This window comes from Magallana gigas, chromosome 8, assembly GCF_963853765.1.
Source record: "Magallana gigas chromosome 8, xbMagGiga1.1, whole genome shotgun sequence".
NCBI classification, from domain to species: domain Eukaryota; kingdom Metazoa; phylum Mollusca; class Bivalvia; order Ostreida; family Ostreidae; genus Magallana; species Magallana gigas.
The window spans coordinates 18,822,011-18,846,443 of record NC_088860.1 but is presented as its reverse complement, the minus strand read 5'-3'; the positions used below and the strand labels follow the sequence as shown (position 1 = coordinate 18,846,443).

General features: G+C 32.7%; 1 protein-coding gene across 1 annotated transcript; it reads left to right on the top strand.

Annotated features, from left to right (window-relative positions):
* The first annotated feature begins 1,572 nt into the window (after positions 1-1,572).
* LOC105334250 (uncharacterized) lies at positions 1,573-24,204 on the top strand. Its single transcript, XM_011437624.4, has 19 exons — positions 1,573-1,727; positions 3,604-3,784; positions 6,936-7,100; positions 7,373-7,540; positions 8,285-8,336; positions 9,291-9,429; positions 9,645-9,716; positions 10,221-10,290; positions 10,892-10,952; positions 11,600-11,655; positions 15,811-15,893; positions 18,509-18,668; positions 19,467-19,525; positions 20,279-20,367; positions 20,615-20,703; positions 20,961-21,029; positions 21,825-21,878; positions 22,783-22,873; positions 23,799-24,204. The coding sequence occupies exons 2-19, from the start codon at positions 3,758-3,760 to the stop codon at positions 23,867-23,869; spliced, it is 1,575 nt and encodes a 524-aa protein (XP_011435926.3). The 5' UTR covers positions 1,573-1,727; positions 3,604-3,757; the 3' UTR covers positions 23,870-24,204.
* Positions 24,205-24,433: the final 229 nt, after the last annotated feature.

Here is a 24,433-nt window from a genome sequence, read left to right as displayed (position 1 = left end):
CTGTGTTTATCTTAGGAAGACAAGACTAAATAAATGACTACTGTTGGAGTTTGTTGGGTAACTATAAAAAAGGTAATAAATTTAAACAGTCATCAGTAACTTTTGATTGATACTTTTATAGAAAACCTCCATCTGAGCAATTGTATTGTTTTGTTTGTTATTGTTTATATTTACATTTTCCAGTGTCTTTGCATGTGATAACACTACCTATCGATTTTGTACTATATAACCCATAACTTCAAATGACGCCAAATTGAGGCGCCAGCAGGGTTTGCTTATTTAATCGTATAATGGTTTAAAATTTTATAAATATAAGTAATAAGGAATCATTCTTTGAATATTATGGGGTTATAATTTCGGTCGAGGCGTGATCAAATCTATCATAAAGCCCTTCGGGCTTTATTGGATTTGATCACGCCCCGACCAAAATTATCACCTCATAATAGTCAAAGAATGATTCCTTATTTCTTAATTATTATTGGGGGGGGGGGGTTCCTGCGATTTTTTTAAATTAATTCAAGACAGATTTATTCAGGTGAGCGATGTGACTCGGGAGGCCTACGGACGGATTTTCATATTTTTATATAATGATAAAGACAACAAGCAAATCGTCTGCGAAGAGGTTGCTAGACTCATTAATCGAGAAGACTTACGTAAAACTTTGTTTAGCTTTATGGCGTTTGGTCGTCGGGGGCGCCTATTTTTTACACGTGCAAATTGCGGTTGTGTAATTTATACATACAAACAACTTGGCATTTAAACACCTGTGCATCAGCATCTATTTAATTACACTGCTTGTTTTATTGTTTGTTAATAGAAAAAGGGTTAATTGTTATACATGTTATGTAATTCACTGAAGTACGTCAATTGTTATTATATTAAACTGATTTATAAACAATCTGTGTGACTTGATCCTTTCAAATACTTTTTTTTGGTAGTAAAATCTAAGATACTTCTGCACAGCAAAATTGTTTCGAGAGAATTTAAGCAATCGGTTTATTCCGTATATGACAAACTTGTTTAAAATACATATTTTTAAAATATCTTTTCAAGAAGTTTGCCTCAGAGGTATCTTTTTATATATTTTTCAAGAGATGGACATATCATAAATGCCGATTATTAGGAACGCATGTTTAATATTTCATCGATGTTAGGGTTTCTTAAAGGATTGGGGGTGACCGAGAGGGGTAATTTAGGGGGAGGGGGCTTCTAGGCAACTGTGGTTGTTTTTCAGTATGAATTTTATCAGTCTGAATGTTTCCCTTTTGCCGATATCCTCTGTTGTAAATAAAGATCCAAATTATGTTTTCAAGAGAGAAGCCAACGCGGTTATAAAGTTTCGGCGTGAAATTAAGTTATTTGAATTAAATGAAGCTTCGAGATCCTTAAAAAGATATCCTTGAAAACGAGATTACATATATTTTAATAAGTCAGTGTAGCGGTTGTCCCTCACCGTGGGTCCGTAATTTTTGATAATGTTACCAGGTATTGGTCTCTGATGCATTCTTATATAAAAGGTCCGGTCAATTTAATGTCAGTATATTAATATCTTTTCATGTATATCAATTAATACCTAATTCTTAGGCCTTTTGTGTAGATGTTTTTATAAATCGCGCTAAGACTTTAAAGTCTCGATCAGAGAGAGTTTATACTCAAGATCTTAGACCTTTGATAAACTTTATTCACATTTGGTTTGGAGTTATGAGCTGGTCAAACTAAATGCAAAGGTATGTTAGTTTTATTTTTAAAAATGCTGAGGTTTGGGGGGGGGGGTGTTTTTGTTTGTTTGTTTGTTTGTTTGTTTTTTGCATTGCCCGATGTTTTACATAGTTTTTTGTCGATGAAAACAAAATTCGTCAACTTTTGTTATGGTATATATTCAGATATTATTTATTATGTATTATATAGCATTTTCTTAATTATTTAGGCGATTATGAAACAACCATTTTTTATTTACGTAATTCAAGTAAGACAGAAAAGGAATAACTTCCTACACCTCACTTCCACGTGTAGAATATTTTGAATTGTTTTAAATCAAGTCTTATTTACGAAATTGAATGTCTCAAAATGTTTTAGGGATCTCTCTCTCTCTCTCTCTCTCTCTCTCTCTCTCTCTCTCTCTCTCTCTCTCTCTCTCTCTCTCTCTCTCTCTCTCTGTGTTATATCACAAATCTTTTTTATACCAATTTAATCACCACTTATCCATTCTTATTTACGATCCTTTCCTTAGTTTGGTCCAGTAATAAGATTGGGAAAAACATTAGTAAAATATTGAAAGATTAAACAAGCCAGCATAATATGGTCTGACTTAATACCACGAACATTAACACGACTTTGTTTTCCATTTTACAATCGTTATCTTTATTTTCCAACAAAACTCAGAATTTGATGAACTAAATAGATCCACATTTGACTTGGATTTTATTGCTTATTTTTTACATCATGTAGTTGAGATTGATTCTCCGATTTTGGCGTCAAAACAGATGAACATATACGTAGGTCTGCAATATTACTAACTGCGTTTGTTTTCGAGGAGTGTCATGTCATTTTATAGTTTCACAAAAAAAACTATTCCAGATATGCGTTTGTTTTCGAGGAGTGTCATGTCATTTTATAGTTTCACAAAAAAAACTCTTCCAGATATAATGCGCAAACTATTCAGTGATACTTAAGCGATTAATTAATGACGAAACATGATACTTGGTTTGATTTTGCTTAGCTGTGTCTGAGTTTTTTAAATAAATTTTTATCAATACGTTACTTTCATTAAATATCTATATAAAACATTAATGGATAGTATTATTGAAAAATCTTAAAGAGAGCGATTTAATGTTTTCCACATGGATTATTTAATACCGTTATCCATTTTGGTAAAGACAAACGTGATATGCCCTCGGAAAAGTTCACTCTGATAATATATATTAAGCTAATGAATAAAGAATTAACGACGAACTGTTAACTCAGAGAGAGAGAGAGAGAGAGAGAGACTTTACGCACGGATTTGACCTAATTAGATTGATGATCAGGCCTTGTCTTTGATCATTACTCGTTATTGTTGTGTCCTCATTTCAAAGAATAGATTACGAAAACATATACTAGTTTATCAGTTCGATTCTCAAAGTAGTAATCAAAGATCCAGCTTTTAAATATCATCACTTTGAAATCAAATAAAGATATACATCTTTTCTTACAATATTATATGACCTTATATTTGTCATTTAAAACCCATCAATGTTGCCTTATTCTACCGATGTTGTAAAATGATCACCAGTAACCCCGATCCCATCATTTTTCCACCTCATTTTGCCCCGGTCATGTCATTGAAAATGGTAAGTTGATGTTTTGTTATAATTTCTTGTTGACTTAAAAGTTTCTTCTATCTGTTATTTCGAGGACTATCCTTAGGACGACTCCATGAAAAGGTTACCCAATGTGTTTATTTTTGATCACAGAAGATCAAAATTAAAGTTTAAAGTAAAGTAATTGTTCGTTTAACGAAAATGGATCGTCCAACATTTGATTACAGGTACATAGACACACTTTTTAAATTGTGGTGGACGTCTTTTTAAATGTTTGTGAGAATTCCCTATTGTTATTCTACAGATTACAATTCGTCAGGACTTTTTAATCTCATGCGACACATATACGAGTACACACAAACGAATTTGTAAATTGCAAGTTACCTTAAGAGTTAAAGGCACATGAAGAAGAGGGAATGGCAACATTGTTATAGGGCATATCGTATGACGGGGCCATCATGGAACTTGATCCAACAGGAAAAGAGGTACCATATTTTGTTATTTTTTTTATAACAACTTTTACAACAAAACTAGGTAAAAATAAGAAAATGAAAAAAAACTTTTTGCTCGCTGTTTCGAAAATTTGATTTTGATGTTACGTACTTCAAAACGTAATATACACTTTTATACTTATCAAGGAAGAAAAACTATTTTATGGACATAATTACCGCCAGTTATGCAATTGATATTCGTTTGTGATAGCCTTTATTAACTGTGAAAACGTTTTTGCGTGTATACGATGATTACATATTGATGTTATACAAAGGTTCGAATGAAATTGCATATATTGGTAATTAACTTCTATGAGATACAAAAATTACAATTCATATCGCTTGGATTTCATTAAACATTACACGTCTTTCAACTAGTAAAAAAGGAGAGAGAGAGAGAGAGAGAGAGAGAGAGAGAGGGGGGTTGGGGCTACTTTACAATCCACTAAAAATGTGTTTTTGATACAATTCATCGTTTTTTATTGTTTCTGAAGAGGCAAACAGAAAATTCGCACGTCTATGTATTTCTGTAATATAAACCTTGAAGTTATATAGGCACCAATAAAGTCTTTAACGAACATTCATGAAACATACTTAATATTGAAATTATTTCCATATAATCCAACCACTGCGGAAATGTAGCATGATGATCAAAGATAGAAAATTTATAAAACACTGTATTAATGATTGCCACATTGCCTACATATTTGTTTAAACTTATCCTCACTTTCCCAAGTATTTGAATTCAAAAGCAGATTAAATTTAATTGTGTGATCAAAAGCCAGATTAGAGCTGATTTGAAGTTTATTTTACCTTTCAACAGCTTACTTATAAATACGAATAGCCATCGACATATAGATTATCTAATTAAGAAAATTTATACGATATATATTTGTACAGTTCGATATCCCTTGTATACTTCATCTCTTTATTATAACTCATCTTTTATCATTTTACATGACGTGTTCAGATTGCTTTCGTGTATACATATGTCATGTGAATTCATATAAAGTAATTGAAAGTTGATATCGATCTCTTATGAATGAAATTATATTTCAAGGAAGATATTTTAACAATACATAAAATAATGTTTTTGTGTTTAAAGCCAGTTTAGAGGGACCTGTACACGATTTGAGCACAGAATTTTCAAATTTTGTTTTTCCATTTCTAATATCTTGAATGGTTAATATGGGCATTCGTTATGCTTTGTCAAAATTTAGAAGTCAAATATCAAGTTACAAGAAAGATACATAGTTTATAATTCTTTGTTATGTAAACAAAGGTCGAGTCTTGTCAGTGTTTACATATGTGTTATATTGGTATGAGTTTCAATCAGATGTTGCTTATTTTATTGATAATATTACCTATGAACACATTAAATTGGTTTAGTTTGTTTTCCACGAGCCATTTTGTTAAAGAAATGGTAATTTGTCTACTTTACATATTTGTAAACAAATATATGACGCAAACTTTGTTTATATAACAATTGACTCTGTATTCTGCTTACAAGTATTTTGACTTCTAATGTTCAAATTTTAGTCAATCATTCTAAATGCATTAGTAAGCCTTTTTATACATAAAAAATAAAAATATAATTTTAATCCCAAATCGTGCCTTGGTCCTTTTAAGCATTTTCTAGATTTTTACATTATGTAAACGAACTCAAATACATGTAAATATAATGTAAACACATTCCATTTTGACACGTTCGAGTTAAAAATTCATCCTGTAAACATGTTTATTTTTATATATATCGTTTGAGTTTGACACATCATGTAAACATGCTCATTTTGGTGCATGGTGTAAACACGCTCTTGGACTCGTTTGGTGCATGGTATACACAAGCTCTTGGACTAGTTTGATGCTTGATGTAATCACGCCCTTGGACTAGGTTGATGCTTGATGTAATCACGCTCTTGGACTAGTTTGGAGCTTGATGTAATCACGCTCTTGAACTAGTTTGATGCTTGATGTAATCACGCTCTTGGACTAGTTTGATGCTTGATGTAATCACGCCCTTGGGCTAGTTTGGTGCTTAATGTAATCACGCCCTTGGACTCGTTTGATGCTTGATGTAATCACGCCCTTGGACCCGTTTGATGCTTGATGTAATCAGGCTCTTGGACTAGTTTGATGCTTGATGTAATCACGCTCTTGAAATAGTTTGATGCTTGATGTAATCACGCCCTTGGACTCGTTTGTTGCTTGATGTAAACACGCTCTTGGACTCGTTTGTTGCTTGATGTAATCACGCCCTTGGACCCGTTTGATGCTTGATGTAATCAGGCTCTTGGACTAGTTTGATGCTTGATGTAATCACGCTCTTGAAATAGTTTGATGCTTGATGTAATCACGCCCTTGGACTAGTTTGATGCTTGATGTAAACACGCTCTTGGACTCGTTTGTTGCTTGATGTAATCACGCCCTTGAACCCGTTTGATGCTTGATGTAATCACGTCTTTGGACTAGTTTGATGCTTGATGTAATCACGCTCTTGGACTAGTTTGATGCTTGATGTAATCACGCCCTTGGACTCGTTTGATGCTTGATGTAATCACGCCCTTGGACTCGTTTGTTGCTTGATGTAATCACGCCCTTGGACTCGTTTGATGCTTGATGTAATCACGCCCTTGGACTCGTTTGTTGCTTGATGTAATCACGCCCTTGGACTAGTTTGGTGCTTGATGTAATCACGCCCATGGAGTAGTTTGGTGCATGGTGTAAACACGCCCTTGGACTCGTTTGTTGCTTGATGTAAAAACGCTATTGGACTAGTTTGGTGTATGGTGTAAACACGCTCTTGAATTAGTTTGGTGCTTGGTGTAAACACGCTCTTAGACTAGCTTGGTGCATGGTTTAAATACGCTCTTGAATTAGTTTTGTGCATGTTGTAACCACGCCTTTGGACTTTGGAGTACATGTTTGATACATGATGTTTGATACATCATATCGAGAATTTCCAGTTCGATAAGCTGCAGTGGAAGCATTATTTAAAATGCTTATGTTAACACAATCCAGTTTGATCCATTGCGATAACATGCTTTTGTTAGATACGTTCTTTAGAAGTGATGAAACTGTTCTATTCATTCTAAGATTATTTGAAATATAAAGAACAAGTGTAGCTTGTTATTGTTTTATTTTTTAGAGGCTGGACAGAATAAATCGCCTTGTCTTTGACAGGACAAATTTGAAGAAACTCCGGGACGCCATCTGTAATTTGTTTGATATTTTCCACGAAGTACTCGAAAAGGACTTCGAGTATGGCTGTTATTTTATATGTGATGACATCATATCCAGACTTCACGAAGTGGTGAGTTTTAAAATTACGCGTTGTCACATTGTACAATTCGTAGTCATAAGCCGTGAACATCGTTTCTTTTTTTTTTGGTGTAAAAACGATTAGTTGAATGAAAAATTAATTAAGATTTCTCACAAAAGTGTTGAAAATTTGCCCAATGACTTAAATTTAAAATACATGTATCCTTATTCTCTCTCTCTCTTTCCCCTCTCTCTCTCTCTCTCTCTCTCTCTCTCTTTCCTCTCTCTCTCTCTCTCTCATTGCCTCTACTCTTTATTACATAGAACCAGAATAGATGGGATGAAATTCGAGAAAATTTCATAGAAGACAGTTACCATTCATATGACACGGGGAACTTCATGGGCGATGAAATGCGAGACCCAGGCAAACTGATACTGGATCTCATACAGCAAATCGTCAAATGCAAAGAGGGCCTATTCCAGAAACTGGAGGTAAAGAACAAGAGACACAACAAGAATTGACGACATTACATTGACAGTATAACATCCGCCATTCTTCTTAAAGAATGCAGTTAACTCAACAAATGACATCGCTAATTTGTCGACTACGTTTACAACTAAACACTGAGAAAATGGAAGTAACTGCCAATCCAATACTAGCAAGTGTTTCATGTTAAAGAGTAATCAAACTATCAATTTCAAATTACAACTGTGCAATCTGTGGAAGCTTAAGTATTTAAAAATATACACAGCTCAGTTATGGTCAACGCCCACCTAAATAGAAATTAGGTGCGTTTGTTCTCAAATAGTCTGTACTCCGAAAGACGGAAATGAATTCTTAGTCAAGATCAAAAGTACCTCTTTTCCTTTTAAGTCTACGCTCAAACGCACCCTTGGGGTCAGTAATATCATATTTAATATAACTTTCATCGAGAGCGGATAAGGCATATAACGCGATCTTCAAGCTATGTCAATCTAATGCATGCACTTCAAAGACGTTAATTAATTAATATATCAATAAATGTATTTGATGTACTGGAAAAGGATGTTTTATGTATCTTTAAGCTAGGAAACATTTTGAGCTTGTTGCCAGATCGTCTCCATTACTTATTACAGAGAACGAACAGTAAAAGCATACCAATGGCTCACAGTACAAATAAACCTGCACAAACACACATTATACTCGCGAGAATAAAAAAAAATCTTAAAAATTGAAATCTAAATTTTGTTTTGCAGCAAAAACATGAGGAGGTCGTGGAAGCCGAAAAGAAAGCAGAAAGTTACCGGGGTCAGTTGTTTTAACAAAGAGTCATATTTGAACTTAAAATGTATCTCTAATAGTTTGTAGTGCTCATCATTGACTCCTTTCAAAAGATTCAATTAGGTATTATCACAAAACACATTATAATGCTGTAACGAGTTATTTGATCTGAGACTTTAAATCCCTTCCGCTTTAGATATATATTTAAAATGGCAAAATTCCTTTTTCGAACTCGGTCTTATGGACGTTCTATTATACGGCTCAATACACCCAGGAATATGTAATTTGTTTCACAAATCAAATGCTTACATTGCGAGCGCGAGAGATCTTTTGCTATTTTTTTATTTATTTTTAAATATATATATTTGGTAGAGCACATATTTATTTTATCCAAATTTTATTTGAAATTATATCTAGAGTAAAGAAATTTCTTGTTCAACCTCTTCAGATCTAACAAATAATAAATAAAAAACCAACATCTTCAACGTTATTGCTATGAACCGTCGCGTAAAAAAGTCATACCGGACAGTGTATATTACTGTCAACCCTCGCCACACTGCACTTACATGCATTTTTGACACAAATACAGGATTTAATCTTTAATTAGAAGAAACTGTTGTTTTTTTTATTTGAGTAATCAAAAAATGTCAGTTTTATCGTACAAGAAACTAAAACTGTTAAAGAATGAATAATATTGCCTTTATCGGTTTTGCTTATGACGACGACGACGAAGATGATGATGATGATGATGATGATGATGATGATGATGATGATGATGATGATGATGATGATGATGATGATGATGATGATAAAAATGATGATGATGATGATAATGATGATGATGATGATGTGATGATAAAAATTAGGACGGCTATGAAAATGATGATGCCTTAATTATTCGAGGATGACAACCATAGCGATGATGGTGTCATAACTGAAAATGATGATAGTTTTTAATATGCTATTTTATTTAATTACCAGTGAAGTCCATGGAAGCGTACGAGAAGTTGATGGCGGAGAGACAAGAAATCCAAGATAAACTACTGGAAGCGGCTCGAACCAAAACCAAATCACTGGTGCTAGAAAAACTGTGCGAGGAAAAGACGGAAAAACTCCAAGAGTAATTATTTCGTTTTACGCATTAATTGCTCGAAATATTATTCATGATTGCTTCATTTTATGTGTTGTTTACCATCAATTAGCTGATCGAGAAAGATTTATTGTTAATCTTTAAACCTCTTATAGAAAGTTGTTATTTGTATTATTATGATGGCGTACTTTAAGGGAGATGTCGTATGACAAGGAATTTACCGAACAGTTTTTTTTGTCTTGTAGGCTACAGAGAGTTAGGACCGTGTCCATGTGGGAGAAGGAAAGAGAGAAAGTTGTAAAAGACTACCAGCAAAAGTAAGTAAAAAATAAAGCTGTTTTTTTTCTACTTATTTTGATAATGAGAATTTTTTGGATTTGGTTACTCTAAGTAATAAGGTAGGTTCACATATGCCTCTTATCTTTCCACGTGATTTTCAAATGATGTTTATAACTTAGGAGGCTGGTTGGTCAACAAACTACCTACTAGTATCAGATCTGCCTTAAACTTTGACATATGATATTTTTGGCCATAAAATAACGTTTAGTAAAAATTAATTTCCAATACCGGTATTTAGCTTTGAATTTGATAATTTTTCTACATTTTTATACAGAGTTCTTCTTCTAAAGGAGATTTGTTTAGTCTTAAAATAGCCACGACCACCTGGCCCTTTTATCCCCTTAATGTATTTTTGGCTTCTTTCGGACATTTATGTTGACTTTTGAGAAATTTTGTACAGCAGATCTTTAAAACTAGCGATTAGACGTGCACGTAAATTGATGCACGTACATTCTAGTAAGTTATGCAACATGTACTTTCAGGATAGACGATCTGGAAGACGAATTAGCCTTTCTAAAGCATAACACAAAGGCTATTACCAGGAGGATGTCGGTAACTGCAATATATCTTTCATTGCACATATTCTGAAAACATAAACTGTAATATTATGCATTCACTATGGATATGTATGCAATTTTATCTTTTATTGTTTTTATGAGAGAGAGAGAGAGAGAGAGAGAGAGAGAGAGAGAGAGAAGAGTAGGAATTCTGTTTCAATGTTTCCAACGAGTGTCAAAGTACTCATTATCACAATTTTTAGGGAGAACAAAATCTGAAACAGATGACGTTTTAAAACAAAATACACATGTCTATTGTATCGCTTTTTGAGATTATTTTGAACTTTTAACACGGAAAGATGTTGTATACGTCTTGTTTCAGAATATTGATGACCAGAATAAAATGTTTAAACTGAAGAGAGAGAGAGAGAGAGAGAGAGAGAGAGAGAGAGAGAGAGAGAGAGAGAGAGAGAAGAGTAGGAATTCTGTTTCAATGTTTCCAACGAGTGTCAAAGTACTCATTATCACAATTTTTAGGGAGAACAAAATCTGAAACAGATGACGTTTTAAAACAAAATACACATGTCTATTGTAGCGCTTTTTGAGATTATTTTGAACTTTTAACACGGAAAGATGTTGTATACGTCTTGTTTCAGAATATTGATGACCAGAATAAAATGTTTAAACTGAAGCAAGAGAGATCCAAATCATTCCAAGGTAAATTCAAACACCAAAATTTGAATGAATCTTTTTTTTTACAATCAACAATGTACTCCGGTAAATTAGATATAAGGGATGTCTTTGGATATCTTAAAGTGATACTATAGTAGTTTGCACAAACATAAGGTTACTGTTAAACGTAAGGTTTGATGACCGCAAAACTCTGAACTATTAACTTCATTCTTTTTTCTGACATTCGATTTGAAAAAAAATACCCATTTTTATTACGGTAGTATAAATGTTATCCGGTTTTTGTTTTTATATATATAACATTTTTTAATTTGCGTCAGTTCTTTTTGCGATTTTAAAGATGTATAATAAAAATGAAACATGATATTCTTTCTGGGAATTAATAATTTGCGGTTTGAAAGATATCGCGAAAAAAGCGAATTAATTTTGATCATCGCGAAAATTACCGGATATACGGTAAACGATGTTCTTTTTTGGGGAATCCGGGTGGTTTTTTTAAAAAAAAGGGTTGATATATATTTCTGTATAAAAATTTGATATGCATTTAGTTTTTACAGAAATGAATATGTCTGCAGATCATAATAGCTAAGCTTAGAAAGGAATTGATAGAAGATTAAGCAAAGAAAAACAGAATTTGCGACAAGACTGTGATGTGACTTTGTTTCTCCTTTTAGCCGAGTCTACCCCGGACCTTGAGTCCTTAAAGCGCGATATCTACGTCAGAGATAGGGTAAGAACATGTGTGATATCGCCCTAAAGGATGGAATATTTCTGTGATATCTATTTCAGAAATTGGGTAAGAATATTCATGCTATCTACGTCGGAGATGGGTAAGAACATGTGAGATATCGTCGTTAAGGAAGGGATATTTATGCGATATCTAATTCAGAGACAGGGTAAGAATATGTTTGATATCTACGTCGAAGATAGGGTAAGAACATGTCAGATGTCGTCATAAAGGAAGGAATTTCTGTGATATCTTCTTAAGGGACAGGGTACGAATATGTGTGATATCTACGTTAGAGATAGAAAAAGAACGTATGAAATATTTTTGTAAAGGAAGGGATACTTTTGTGATATCTATTTCAGAGACACGATAAGAAAATGTGAGATATCTACGTCGGAGATAGGGTTAGAATATGTGAGGCATCATAAAAGGGAAAGGATATTTTTGTGATTTTTTTTGTCAAAAATATGGTAGGAATATGTAAGACATTTCATCCTCACAATGTCTGGGGTCCAGAGTCCACTCGTGGGCTCAGGACCCCTACCATTGTGAGGATGAAGACTTCAATGGCAAAGATAGTTTAAGATTATGTGTGATGTCTTTATAAGGAAAGGGCTGTTTCTGTGATGTATAGATATGAGACAGGGTATTGTCTGTGCAGTATCTTCACAAGAAAGGGTTAAAACTATGTGATCTTTTCATTAGAGAAAGGGTAAGAATATGTAAAGTACATACGTCGGGTTGGGGGGGGGGGGGGGGGGTTGTAATTCATATGTCTATGATATCACAGTAATAATATGTTTGATATATAAGGAAGAGAGGGAATATAGTTCTTTTATCAATGTCTGTGATAAGATAAGAATATTTGTAATACTTTAGAAAGGGAATGGTTAGGAATCTGTATGACCTTAAAACAAATACTATAATATGGGACATCAAGAGTGATCTCCTTGTAAGAAGCAAATTAAGAATTTGCATGGAGACGGTGCAAGAACCTAACGATATTGCCCCAGTCACACATTCACGGATCAACTCCACGGTTCTACTACGGAATATTTTCCACGGTTGACACGCGAGAATCAAATAATCGTTAATGCCCCAGTCACACATTCACGGATCAACTCCTAGGTTCTACTACGGAATATTTTCCACGGTTGACACCGGAAAATCTAATGATACGGAGTTAGTACGGATGCACTACGGAATGGATACAAATTAAGTTAAAACGGACTTCTACGTTCTAAAACGGTTTAGTAAGTTTTTCTAAGGAGGTACTACGGTGGTTTTATCCGTAGTGGAATTTTGAACATGTTCAAAAATTGTCGCAGCTATACAAGTATTGCTACGTTTGGGTACGATAACAGACGGAAAAGCCACGGGTCAATACATATCGCCACGAATGATTCCGTTTCGCTTCCGTAGCTAATCCGGCATTTAATCCGTGAATGTGTAAATGGGGCATTAGTAACACCTGGTTTAAATATAGGGTAATTACAAAAAAAGTTAGATATATAACATTTTAAATTGTCTAAGCTCTTTTTAAGTGAATGTAATTATAGAGACACTGTACACAATTATGAGGTCTGTATGTCTTGATAAATTAAGATTTTATGCGATCTCAGTGATTGAAATTAAGTCGGGATACGTGCTTGAACTGTTTATCAGAGATTCCAAGGTCGAATAACTGTGTGGTTTCTATGACAGAGATGACACACTGTGTGGTTATTATGTTAGAGACGACATACTGTGTGGTTATTATGTTAGAGACGACATACTGTGTGGTAATTATGATAGAGATGACATACTGTGTGGTTATTATAATAGAGATGACATACTGTGTGGTTTCTATGATAGAGATGACATACTGTGTGCTTTCTATGTTAGATATGACATACTGTGTGCTTTCTATGTTGGAGATGACATACTGTGTGCTTTCTATGTTAGAGATAACATACTGTGTGGTTTCTATGATAGAGATAACATACTGTGTGGTTTCTATGATAGAGATGACATTCTGTGTGCTTTCTATGTAAGAGATGACATAATGTGTGGTTTCTATGTTAGAGATGACATACTGTGTGGTTATTATGATAGAGATGACATACTGTGTGGTTATTATGATAGAGCTAACATATTGTGTGGTTATTATGATAGAGATGACATAGTGTGTGGTTTCTATGATAGAGATGACACACTGTGTGCTTTCTATGTTAGAGATGACATACTGTTTGGTTTCTATGTTCGAGATGACATTCTGTGTGCTTTCTATGTTAGATATGACATACTGTGTGCTTTCTATGTTGGAGATGACATACTGTGTGCTTTCTATGTTAGAGATAACATACTGTGTGGTTTCTATGATAGAGATAACATACTGTGTGGTTTCTATGATAGAGATGACATTCTGTGTGCTTTCTATGTAAGAGATGACATAATGTGTGGTTTCTATGTTAGAGATGACATACTGTGTGGTTATTATGATAGAGATGACATACTGTGTGGTTATTATGATAGAGCTAACATATTGTGTGGTTATTATGATAGAGATGACATAGTGTGTGGTTTCTATGATAGAGATGACACACTGTGTGCTTTCTATGTTAGAGATGACATACTGTTTGGTTTCTATGTTCGAGATGACATTCTGTGTGCTTTCTATGTTAGATATGACATACTGTGTGCTTTCTATGTTGGAGATGACATACTGTGTGCTTTCTATGTTAGAGATAACATACTGTGTGGTTTCTATGATAGAGATAACATACTGTGTGGTTTCTATGATAGAGATGACATTCTGTGTGCTTTCTATGTAAGAGATGACATAATGTGTGGTTTCTATGTTAGAGATGACATACTGTGTGGTTATTATGATAGAGATGACATACTGTGTGGTTATTATGATAGAGATGACATAGTGTGTGCTTTCTATGATAGAGATGACACACTGTGTGCTTTCTATGTTAGAGATGACATACTTTGTGCTTTCTATGTTAGAGATGACATACTGTGTGGTTTCTATGTTCGAGATGACATTCTGTGTGCTTTCTATGTTAGAGATGACATACTGTGTGCTTTCTATGTAAGAGATGACATTCTGTGTGCTTTCTATTTTAGAGATGACATTCTGTGTGCTTTCTATGTTAGATATGACATACTGTGTGGTTTCTATGATAGAGACGACAAATTGTGTGTGAAATTAAGTAATATTGCCTTTATAAACTGTAGGGTAAGGGCAAGAAATTGTGAGATTTCTTTACGTCACGGTCGTTTGAATTGTGTTGTATTATTTTTTTTTTGTTGATTTATACCTAAGGGAGTTTAAGTATCTCATTTCGTCATTTGTTTGGAAAGGTAATAATCTACGCTTTATTCTGTTGTATGGGTCGGGGTTTTATTGTGTTGCAAATAAGATACCTATAAAAAACAAGTGTAGCGACCACTGACTATTTAATTCACGACATTGATTTTCTTTTCTTCTCAAATTTGTTGTTTGTAAGTATTTTAATATTAGATATACACCTGCTAGAAAGTACAACACATAATCGTATTACGTCGAAGGGTTTTCTTTTTGGATATACCAACATCAATTTCAGTTTTATCTACCATTTGTCAAACATTCAGGGTATTAGCTCAGACGAATTTGTTGTTGCATGCTATTAGTACTTTGGTTATTATAAGGTTTGGATTTTAATCACAATAATATTCTAAGAGGCAATTCGGAGCTTTGAAGTAAGGAGCGCCAGTTGAAAAATATATCTTTGTTATTATTGTTTAATAATTATAGTGAAAAGTATTTCTCTAAAGACTAAGATTTTATAGTCTCATATAAACTCACATTCAGGTTTTAAAACCCTTTAGATGATGATTTAACTTTTTCAAATTCAAGAATGAAAAAAACTAAGTATATTCCTAGTAATAAATAAAATAAATTTTTAAAAAAATGTATAAATAAAATGAATAAGGAGGATGGGGGTGGTCATAAAAACCTGCCAATAAAATTTTATTTCATCCACTTAAAATTATGAAATTGATGTGCTTGGTTTGGGTATATAATGGCCTAATAAAATGACTCTGTTAATAATTGAAATAAACATGTTTAAAAGGGAATAAAGTATCTGTTGTTTATCAAATTTTACTGAGAAAATCATTTCTTTTTAGGATATATCTCACTTAGAAGGGGAACTATACGAGCAACAGAAGTTATTCATGGGAGTGATCGCCGGTCTAAGAACAGACATCAGGTAGGCAGAGGACACCTGTGTGGTACACAATACACCTACAATCATTCAAATTGCATTGGTGGCCACATTGCATTTTTTTTTAATATATCAATAGTCTCTGCCACAGCAATTTCTTATTGCCTTTTATTAGCCTCACGCCCTCTGCCAAACCACAAAAAAGAAATTTCAAATAACAATTAAACAGCAACAACCCACCAAGAAATAACGGTAATAAATCGATAAGTCTAGAAATAACAAGTCTTTGCTGTCAGCTTAAAAAATCGCTAGATTTGTGAATAATTTCATCTTCAATGCCCACTCATCATACACTGTACGTAACAAATCCCAAAAAAATGCGTGTGACATTTTAATATTAATATTATTTATTTTTTACAGGGAAGCCCTTTATGAACTGATTACCAACACGTCATATCCCGAAATATTAATATAACATAACTGTTAGTGGCAAATCGTGAATGCCGTATTAATAAAGCGTCATTGACCGGTATTACAATATTCAGTAGAATTTAATAAAACTCTCCATGTATGGGCACTAGAGCATGTATGATTCGATTTTAATTCAGTGCGCACCAAATTCGAAAGTAATATATCCTATACTGAATATAGCAATGACAAACTCTTTTTTTCTTTTTCTTCTTTTTAAATTGCACGCCTCTGGGTCAGGCTTTATACGGGTCAATGTCCGAATTGTAGTAAGGTACGAAATCCAAATTTGCTCACAAATATTTATGAAACTTTATGGTTAATGTAAAATGGTTAGAACCATTTTAACAAGAGCTTGGACTTAAGGTTGTTGTGTCAAACAGCAATATGACGTAGACCTGTCTATTTCATTGTTGGCTACTCAGCCATCGCTCACTGTTTAAATCAACAAGATTTGCATGGCTTTTGAGCCAAGACTACGCAATCGGTGCACATTTCAATTGAATCCAGCTTCATTTTTAACTTGTGTTGACGCAAGAAATAGATAGCAACGTCCAACCGAAAATTCAAGGTCTTGTTAAAATGATTCAAATATGAATTTCTTAAATGGAAAAAAAACTAGAAGACATCTACGTCAATTTAAAGCGTTTACTTGTGTGCAAGTGGGACTAACTGTTCTATCAAAAGATGACAAACTTAATCGAAGGGAAAATTATTTAATGATTGGAAAAAAACCCAATATATCGTCGATAAACAAGTAAAAGGAACAGTTAATGTGAAAATATTTATTATCTATATGTAATCAAAATGGTACTATACGATCAATTTTGATAAAAAATATTTATACAATTAAATGAAACGTAAGTGAAGAAAAAGACAGGAAAAATTATAATTTGATTGAACACAAGAACAGCTAGATAGGACCATTTTAACAATGCCATTGACTTTCAGTAGGACATAACTATCTATTTCATGCAGCAAAACAAGCTAGCAATGACGCTGGTTTCAAACGAAATTTGGTCAATTTCAAAGAGCCATGGCTGAATGTCCAGCAATGAAATAGACAGGTGTACGTCACATTGCTGTTTGACACAACTACCAAAAGTCCAAGCTAAAATGGTTCTAATGTGTTCTATGTCAGTGTTTCATCTTTCCTATTAGGCCAGGTTTGAAAAAATCAAAAGACCACGTTCCTTCTACCAGCAAAGAAGTTCTTGATACTGAAAAACCAATAACCTGCCAAGATATAATAAATCGATTTCAATAAATCCTTGCTAACTGTTCAATAAATCGTCAGTGTTTGTGAATAATTTCATCTTTAATGTTCATTCTTGTTACCTATTTAAAAGAGTGTTCATGGCATGTTTATTAACGTTGTATTTTTACGTAGGACTACCTTTTATCAACTAATCATGACTGCACAATGTTCTAAAAATATAATTATGTTATACAATTAAACAATACACTGTATAAGTAATTATTTACGCTGGTGGTTAAGTGTAAGTATTCGTTTTCTATGTTCATACATTACGTGAAAGTATTTCAAAATACTTTTAAGTTTTGAGGGGTAGCTTACCGCGTAACTAGTAAATATTCCCCACGTGTAATTACTAGTAAGCACTTGTAGATCGTGAGTACTGTTCTTGCAACATGATCCTGTTTTTATATATTTTGCAAACTACTCCATGTGTGTGTGCTAGGCGTTCTTCGTCTAAATTGGATAATATTGTGTGCATGGTTTTTTTTTCCAACATAAAAATGATAGTTTTTTTGGATCAAACTTCACTGTTAATGTGCGTATTACGGTTGACGCTGGGTCAAATGTCGAATTTTGTCATGATTAGATGGATGTTATATAGTACGATGACATATAGTCAGTAAGATTAGTTGTGATTAGAAAGATAAAGTTTTACAGCGGCATAAACACATATACATGTATCAGAAATAATAAGTTGTTGGAAATAATGTAGCCCAAAATATCTGACGTTTTCTTGGCCTTTTATAACGATTTTGATATTTTACTTGTCAGAAAATGGTACTGGCAAGTGAAATATCAAAATTGAGAAATAAAACCAAAGAAAAGATAAGATATCTTGAACTAAAAATAGTATTGCTAGAGAATTTTCATCCAAATAAAAGTCGACAAAAATACAAAAAGTCATAATAATACGGTATGATTTTCTTATTAACAGTAAGCTAAGCCAACGCTTCTATGATGCCGAGACTTCGGAGAGAGACCCTGAATTTGTGAAGCTCCTGAATAACTCTAACAAAATATACACAGCACTTTCCGAGGGAACTTTGCAACAAACCAAACAGCTCATGCCTCCCCATTACACATTCCACGACAAAGTGAGTACATTCCAAATAACAACGGGAGATCATCTGATTAATGTCTGTTTCCTAGCTGTTTCGCCGTGTTGAATCTACCTAGTAATTTTGGAAGTACTGTAAAAGTAAAACAAAGATATATGTTAAAGGATGTATGGGAAGTCATTCCAGTCCCACGGCCAAAAAAATTAATATTATATATATATATATATATATATATATATATATATATATATATATATATATATATTTATATATAAGGAATGAAGTCAATATTTATTTGTTTTATACGATATAAAATGGTTTTGGGCAGTTTACGCTTTATAAACCGCGAAGCGATTTATAAAAAAGTGTAAACTGTTTCAAACCATTTTATATCGAATAAAACAAATAAATATTGATTTCTTTGCTTATAATTTAATATTTATACTCTTCATTGTAGATAAAAACGACCATTTGACCTTTAAAATGACGTAAAATTGTACAAAATTCAAACATAACGTCAGGCTTGTTGATACGTTTTTTACGTTAGTCTTACTATCACGTACATGTAGGCAATATATATATATATATATATATATATATATATATATATATATATATATATATATATATATATATATATAAATCAAGAAATAATATCATTTTTTAAAATTAATAATGAATCTTTCATAATGATATTTACCACGATATACAAATGTATATATAAAAAATTAACATAAAAACACACACATAAACTGATTCTGTTTGGTATTAAAAAGAAAACAAAATTCCATGCTTTTCGTAGATGGTTAAAACGTAATTTTATTTTTTATAAAGGATGTGAAGATCAAAAGGATACGAAGGCTATCAAAAGCCAACACTTTGCCGAAACTCAGGTAAGTTTCCAATATATACAGGTATGTGGTCTGCAGACTGCGACCAAAGGTTCAACTTCTGACGTCATTGTCTACGTACACAAGTAACTGTTTTAATCTCATCGATTACAATGTAATTCCAATGACGTAAAAAATCTGCTGGGTTGTTGTTTTTTTACATGTTTTCCTTATTTTACATCAATGGTCTGTACAGGTGTCTTTTTGAACCTTTTAAAAATATTTTACAAACGGGTTTTTAATATCTTTATTTAAAAGTATTTGATGGATTTCAGGACACATGCATCCAATTTGTTACAAACATCTCTTTTGAAATAAAATAAAATAATAAAATTAACCCTAATCTTATGTATTTTGTCTTTCACTCTAAAGCAGAGTATGTTTTTTGTTTTAAAAAACATAAGCTTATAAAATGTCAAGCTGTACAACGTTTACATTTGCAACAATTTTTATCATAAAATTAAATTTTGTATATTTTGAAAAGCATGTAAAATGATAACATAATTGATTTTTCTTTACAGCTGAAATGTGTACGTTTCTCAATGTAAACTCCTTTCTGTCTCATTCTAATTTAATTAAAGGAAAGCTAGCATATGCGAAAAATAATTTTTTTTTAAACTTAATATGCACAGTGTATATATCTTAATGGAAAGTAATTGATATATTAGATGTAAAGTGTGATGTATCATCCTTAGATGCAAACAATGACATCTTGTATTGATATTCTAATCAAATGCTAATGCTCATCTCTTTCAGCCTGTCGGGTTTACCTTCAGATCCTCTTCCCAACATCAGCAATAACGGGAATAGTTCAGGGACGGAGCAAAAGCCCCTCTCCACACTAGGTACATACAGTCTTGAAAAACCTTCATCCAGATGGCTTCTTATAAAGAACATACATGTATTCAATAATTACCTTCCAGATAATAACTTATTTCTGACTGTAATCTGGATTACGATTTTTTTTAAAAGGTATACGAATTAAATCAAGATCTTGAAATCGAAGTACACCTCTTCTGATGCGATTTTAATTATTTTTAAAAAAAATATCATTCGATTACTAATGAAATTTGCTTCATTTTTACTGACCAGTGGAGAACCCAGTCATCGTAGACCCCAAAACCAATAAAATGAATGGAATTGTATACCTAAGACATTTTGCTCACATGTCGCAAAAGTTCGTAAGTGAAATGAAATATATGTACAGTAAATGATTTTGTTTTCAGTGCCACTGAATCAGAATTTCTCTTGTACTTTCCATGAAACTATTAAAGTGGCCAAAAATAAAAATATATATGTCATGAAATACATTTAACTGCTTTATGAAAACACTGGATTTAACAGATTTTGAAATGATATAATTCGTGTCTGCTGCGCATTTCTTCAAAAGTTATGAACAAAATACCAATAAAACGCCTATCCATTTCTTGTTTTAAAGATTTTAGATCATTGGGAAAAATTTAAAAACTTCGACTGCAATGGCGATCAGATGCTGGACGTAGAAGAAGTAAGTCATTTTTTTTAACTCTGCGTTTACTCTGTTTACCACTTACAAACCACACATGAATTGACCAGAAAATTTAGGCAAACATCTGAAAACCCATATCGTGAATTAAAATTTCACTTAATGATTGTAAAAGAAACAGTATTATACAAAGTTAATTTCGCACTTCTAAACTTGCAAGCAGTTTAGCTCTCCGTCTTGAATTTGCCCAGACACGGATGTATTACAAAAGAGATAATTTTGAGACGTTTGAAATCGCCAGCTTTAAGGTGGCAGGAGGCACCTGTCGATATCAATGTGGATAAAACTACATCATCAAAATACTTTCACCTGTTTAGAATTTTCAAATCTTATGATATTTGACAAAAAATATGTTTTAAAATATTTTGTAAAGTAAAAAAATTATGAAATCTCCAGCAAGATTTGAACTTATGACCTCCAGGTTTGAAAATTACGCTCTGAACAACCGTTGCGCTACGCACTTTGGAAATAAATCATTTATAAAATCTTTGTTGATTTAATTGTTCACACACGTTTTTTCGAGCTCTGCCGGAAAGACCAAAAAAGTGTACATGTGTTTCGATACGAATTACGTCAAAATATGATGGTGCCCCATACGTCCTTAAATTCTCACACTGACGAGCGCGAGAGGTGCGGAATTAAAACGCGAACAAATATTTTTTGTATTCAGTTATTATTAACCAGATTGAAGTTAGAGAAGCTTTTATTACCATTTGTAGTTTTAAAAACTTGCTTTACGAAAAAGTATTTATATTTTGTATCAATAAACTATTTCAGACCTCTTCACTCTTACAAGGATTGGGTCTTCAATTTTCCATTCACCAAATTGAGGTACAATGTTGTTTCAATTAGTCTTCTACATATTTATATTTCAGTGGATTTTTAACTGCTTTCATCTCTTTACTGATTATTTGTGATTTATTTCGTGCTTTTTATTCTATGGCCAGTTTGTACATGTTTTCATTAATTCATTTTTTTCTTGAAAATAGAATTCAAAATTACGCATTTTTGTATTGAAAAGTTATTAACATATAGTGACTGCATGTACTCGTGTTTAGGTTGTCGGGTGGTTAAACTCTTTGTACTTTGTCAAGAGTTTGCCTGAACATTGGAAAATAAAAGGTTTTGTAAAAAAAATATGAATATATACTTCAACCAAATATCACAGAATATTTACATTGTATGTTTAATGAATTTTTTAATTCATTTTGATCAATCATTTTTAAATGATTTTAAATGATGTTTGAGACGTGTAGTTGAAAACAAATTCGGTAAATAAATAAATAATCAACATTTTATTCTAATTACCAAACATATCATACCTGGATCAAAAGTAAAAGTGTTTGAAAAATGATAGATTCTTTAAAATCAACAAGTCTTTGGTGTTGCTTTGGTTGTCAGAGATTTTGTTTTAATAGATAAATGACAAAAGCGTAATGCTTAGATTAGCTGCAGGTCTGTAGCTCCCGGTCCAGTTCGACCATTCGAATTTTTCAGACCGGGTGCTGCAGACAAACAGCTATGCTAAGATGTGAGAAAAGTTTCTTTTTTATTTAATTTCCAAAAAGTAAAATTATTTTTTATATAAAACATGGAAAAATAAAAATCAGATGACCCTTAAGGTAAAAATAAACGGGGGCCAATATCAATGTTATTCATTAAGGTTAATAGATTTACCATTCTTACATTCTTTCTTGAGTCTTTAACAAAAATACTTACATCTTGGTATATTCAGGAAGCTATGGATGAAGTTGACATCGACAAATCTCATACACTGGATTTTTATGAATACTTGTTAGTGGTAGATAAAATCACCAAGAAATCAGGTATGTTCCAAGTCCACTTCCAGTATTTTAAAATACATATTGTAGAAGCAGAAATATTCGTTGAGGATTTAATTTCGTTATTTCCGTTAGCAGTATAAATCAACAAAATTAAATCTATGCAAATTTTTAACCCAAGTATCAATAAATACAGAGTTAATATGCAATTAATATAAGGAATTACGGTTTGACGAAATTAAATGCCAACGAAATTGTATTTTGTTAAAAAACAACGAAATTTCAATCCAACGAAAATACGTGCTTCTACAGTATTCACTAAAAATAAAGGTACCTGAGCATTCTCTTTTTCTTTTTACGTTATAATCTACCCCTATATGCAATGTATTATCTCAGATCATGCCGACATTTACCTTAATTCAGTCAACATGCGACATATCTAGATGAACAGGCAATCTAATTAATTAGAATACATGGTTAACTGTTATAAATATAAGAATCGAAATACTTTTATGGATTATGATGACATTCAACTTACATCTCATAGCTTATACAAGGTTAATGAAAAAATACGAAGACTTTTACCACAGCTCGAAAATATATATTTTTACATTATTTATATATGCTGTTGACATGCAAATGTCGTTTTATTTATCTATTCATTCATGTATTTCTGCAAAAGCCTTATTGTTTTTATCTGATCACATTTTCTTACTTTTACAAGTTATGTTAAATTTTGAGAGAAAAACTATTAGTTGGATGTTGAAAAAATATCCAAAATGTCGACATATCTTATAAAGTATTGGTTAATAACCTTAACATAGAAACAGAAATTCCAAATAAGGGGACAAAGTCTGGAGTATATGTGAATTATCGCTGTGTCTCCTTAAGGCTCATTAGCAATTTCAAACTGGTTCTGATAAAGTATTCCTCTCGAATGAATTAACACTCGATCTGTTTTGCATTACAGGAAAGGCTGCTTTATTTAAACAAGGAATTTCTAAATCTATTGAGGGTACCAAGGTGTGTGTGATACAATGATACCCCAATTTAATACTAGTGCCACTCGCAAGACTCAACTTTTCGACAGACTCCGACTGTTATATATACATACACTTCCCGAATCAGTGCAGCAGGTGCTTATAAGTAAATTGATGTAGGTTGCGTTAGTCATACTGATTATAACCTATAATTGTCATTATCTCTCTCTCTGATGTCATGACGTTGAATGTATATTGATTAAGAATTTTTTTTGACTGATTAGATGTTATTGCTTTTCTCTGAATACCAGACACGGTAAGTTGTATGTACTTGTCATGGTATAAATCGGCTGTATTTATATTTATTTGTAATTAATTGTTTATATATTGACATGTTTACATAATAAATCGCTGTGAAAAGAAGCTTGTGACAAATTTATTCTCATTGAAGGAAGATGGTTTGCAATTTAAGTATTTATATCATCTTCTGGTGATTTTAGTTCATCTGAGCTGAAAGCTCAAGTGAGCTTTTTTCTGATCACTTATTGTCCGGCGTCCGTCTGTCCGTCCGTCCGTCCGTCGGTCTGTATGTCTGTCTGTAAACGTTTTACATTTTCAACTTCTT

Excerpts from the sequence above, each read along its gene's own strand:
- LOC105334250 (XM_011437624.4), top strand. The coding sequence starts at position 3,758 with ATGGAACTTGATCCAACAGGAAAAGAG. Across the intron at positions 9,717-10,220 it reads GTAAAAGACTACCAGCAAAA|GATAGACGATCTGGAAGACG; the intron begins GTAAGTAAAAAA and ends ATGTACTTTCAG. Across the intron at positions 21,030-21,824 it reads AGATGCTGGACGTAGAAGAA|ACCTCTTCACTCTTACAAGG; the intron begins GTAAGTCATTTT and ends AAACTATTTCAG.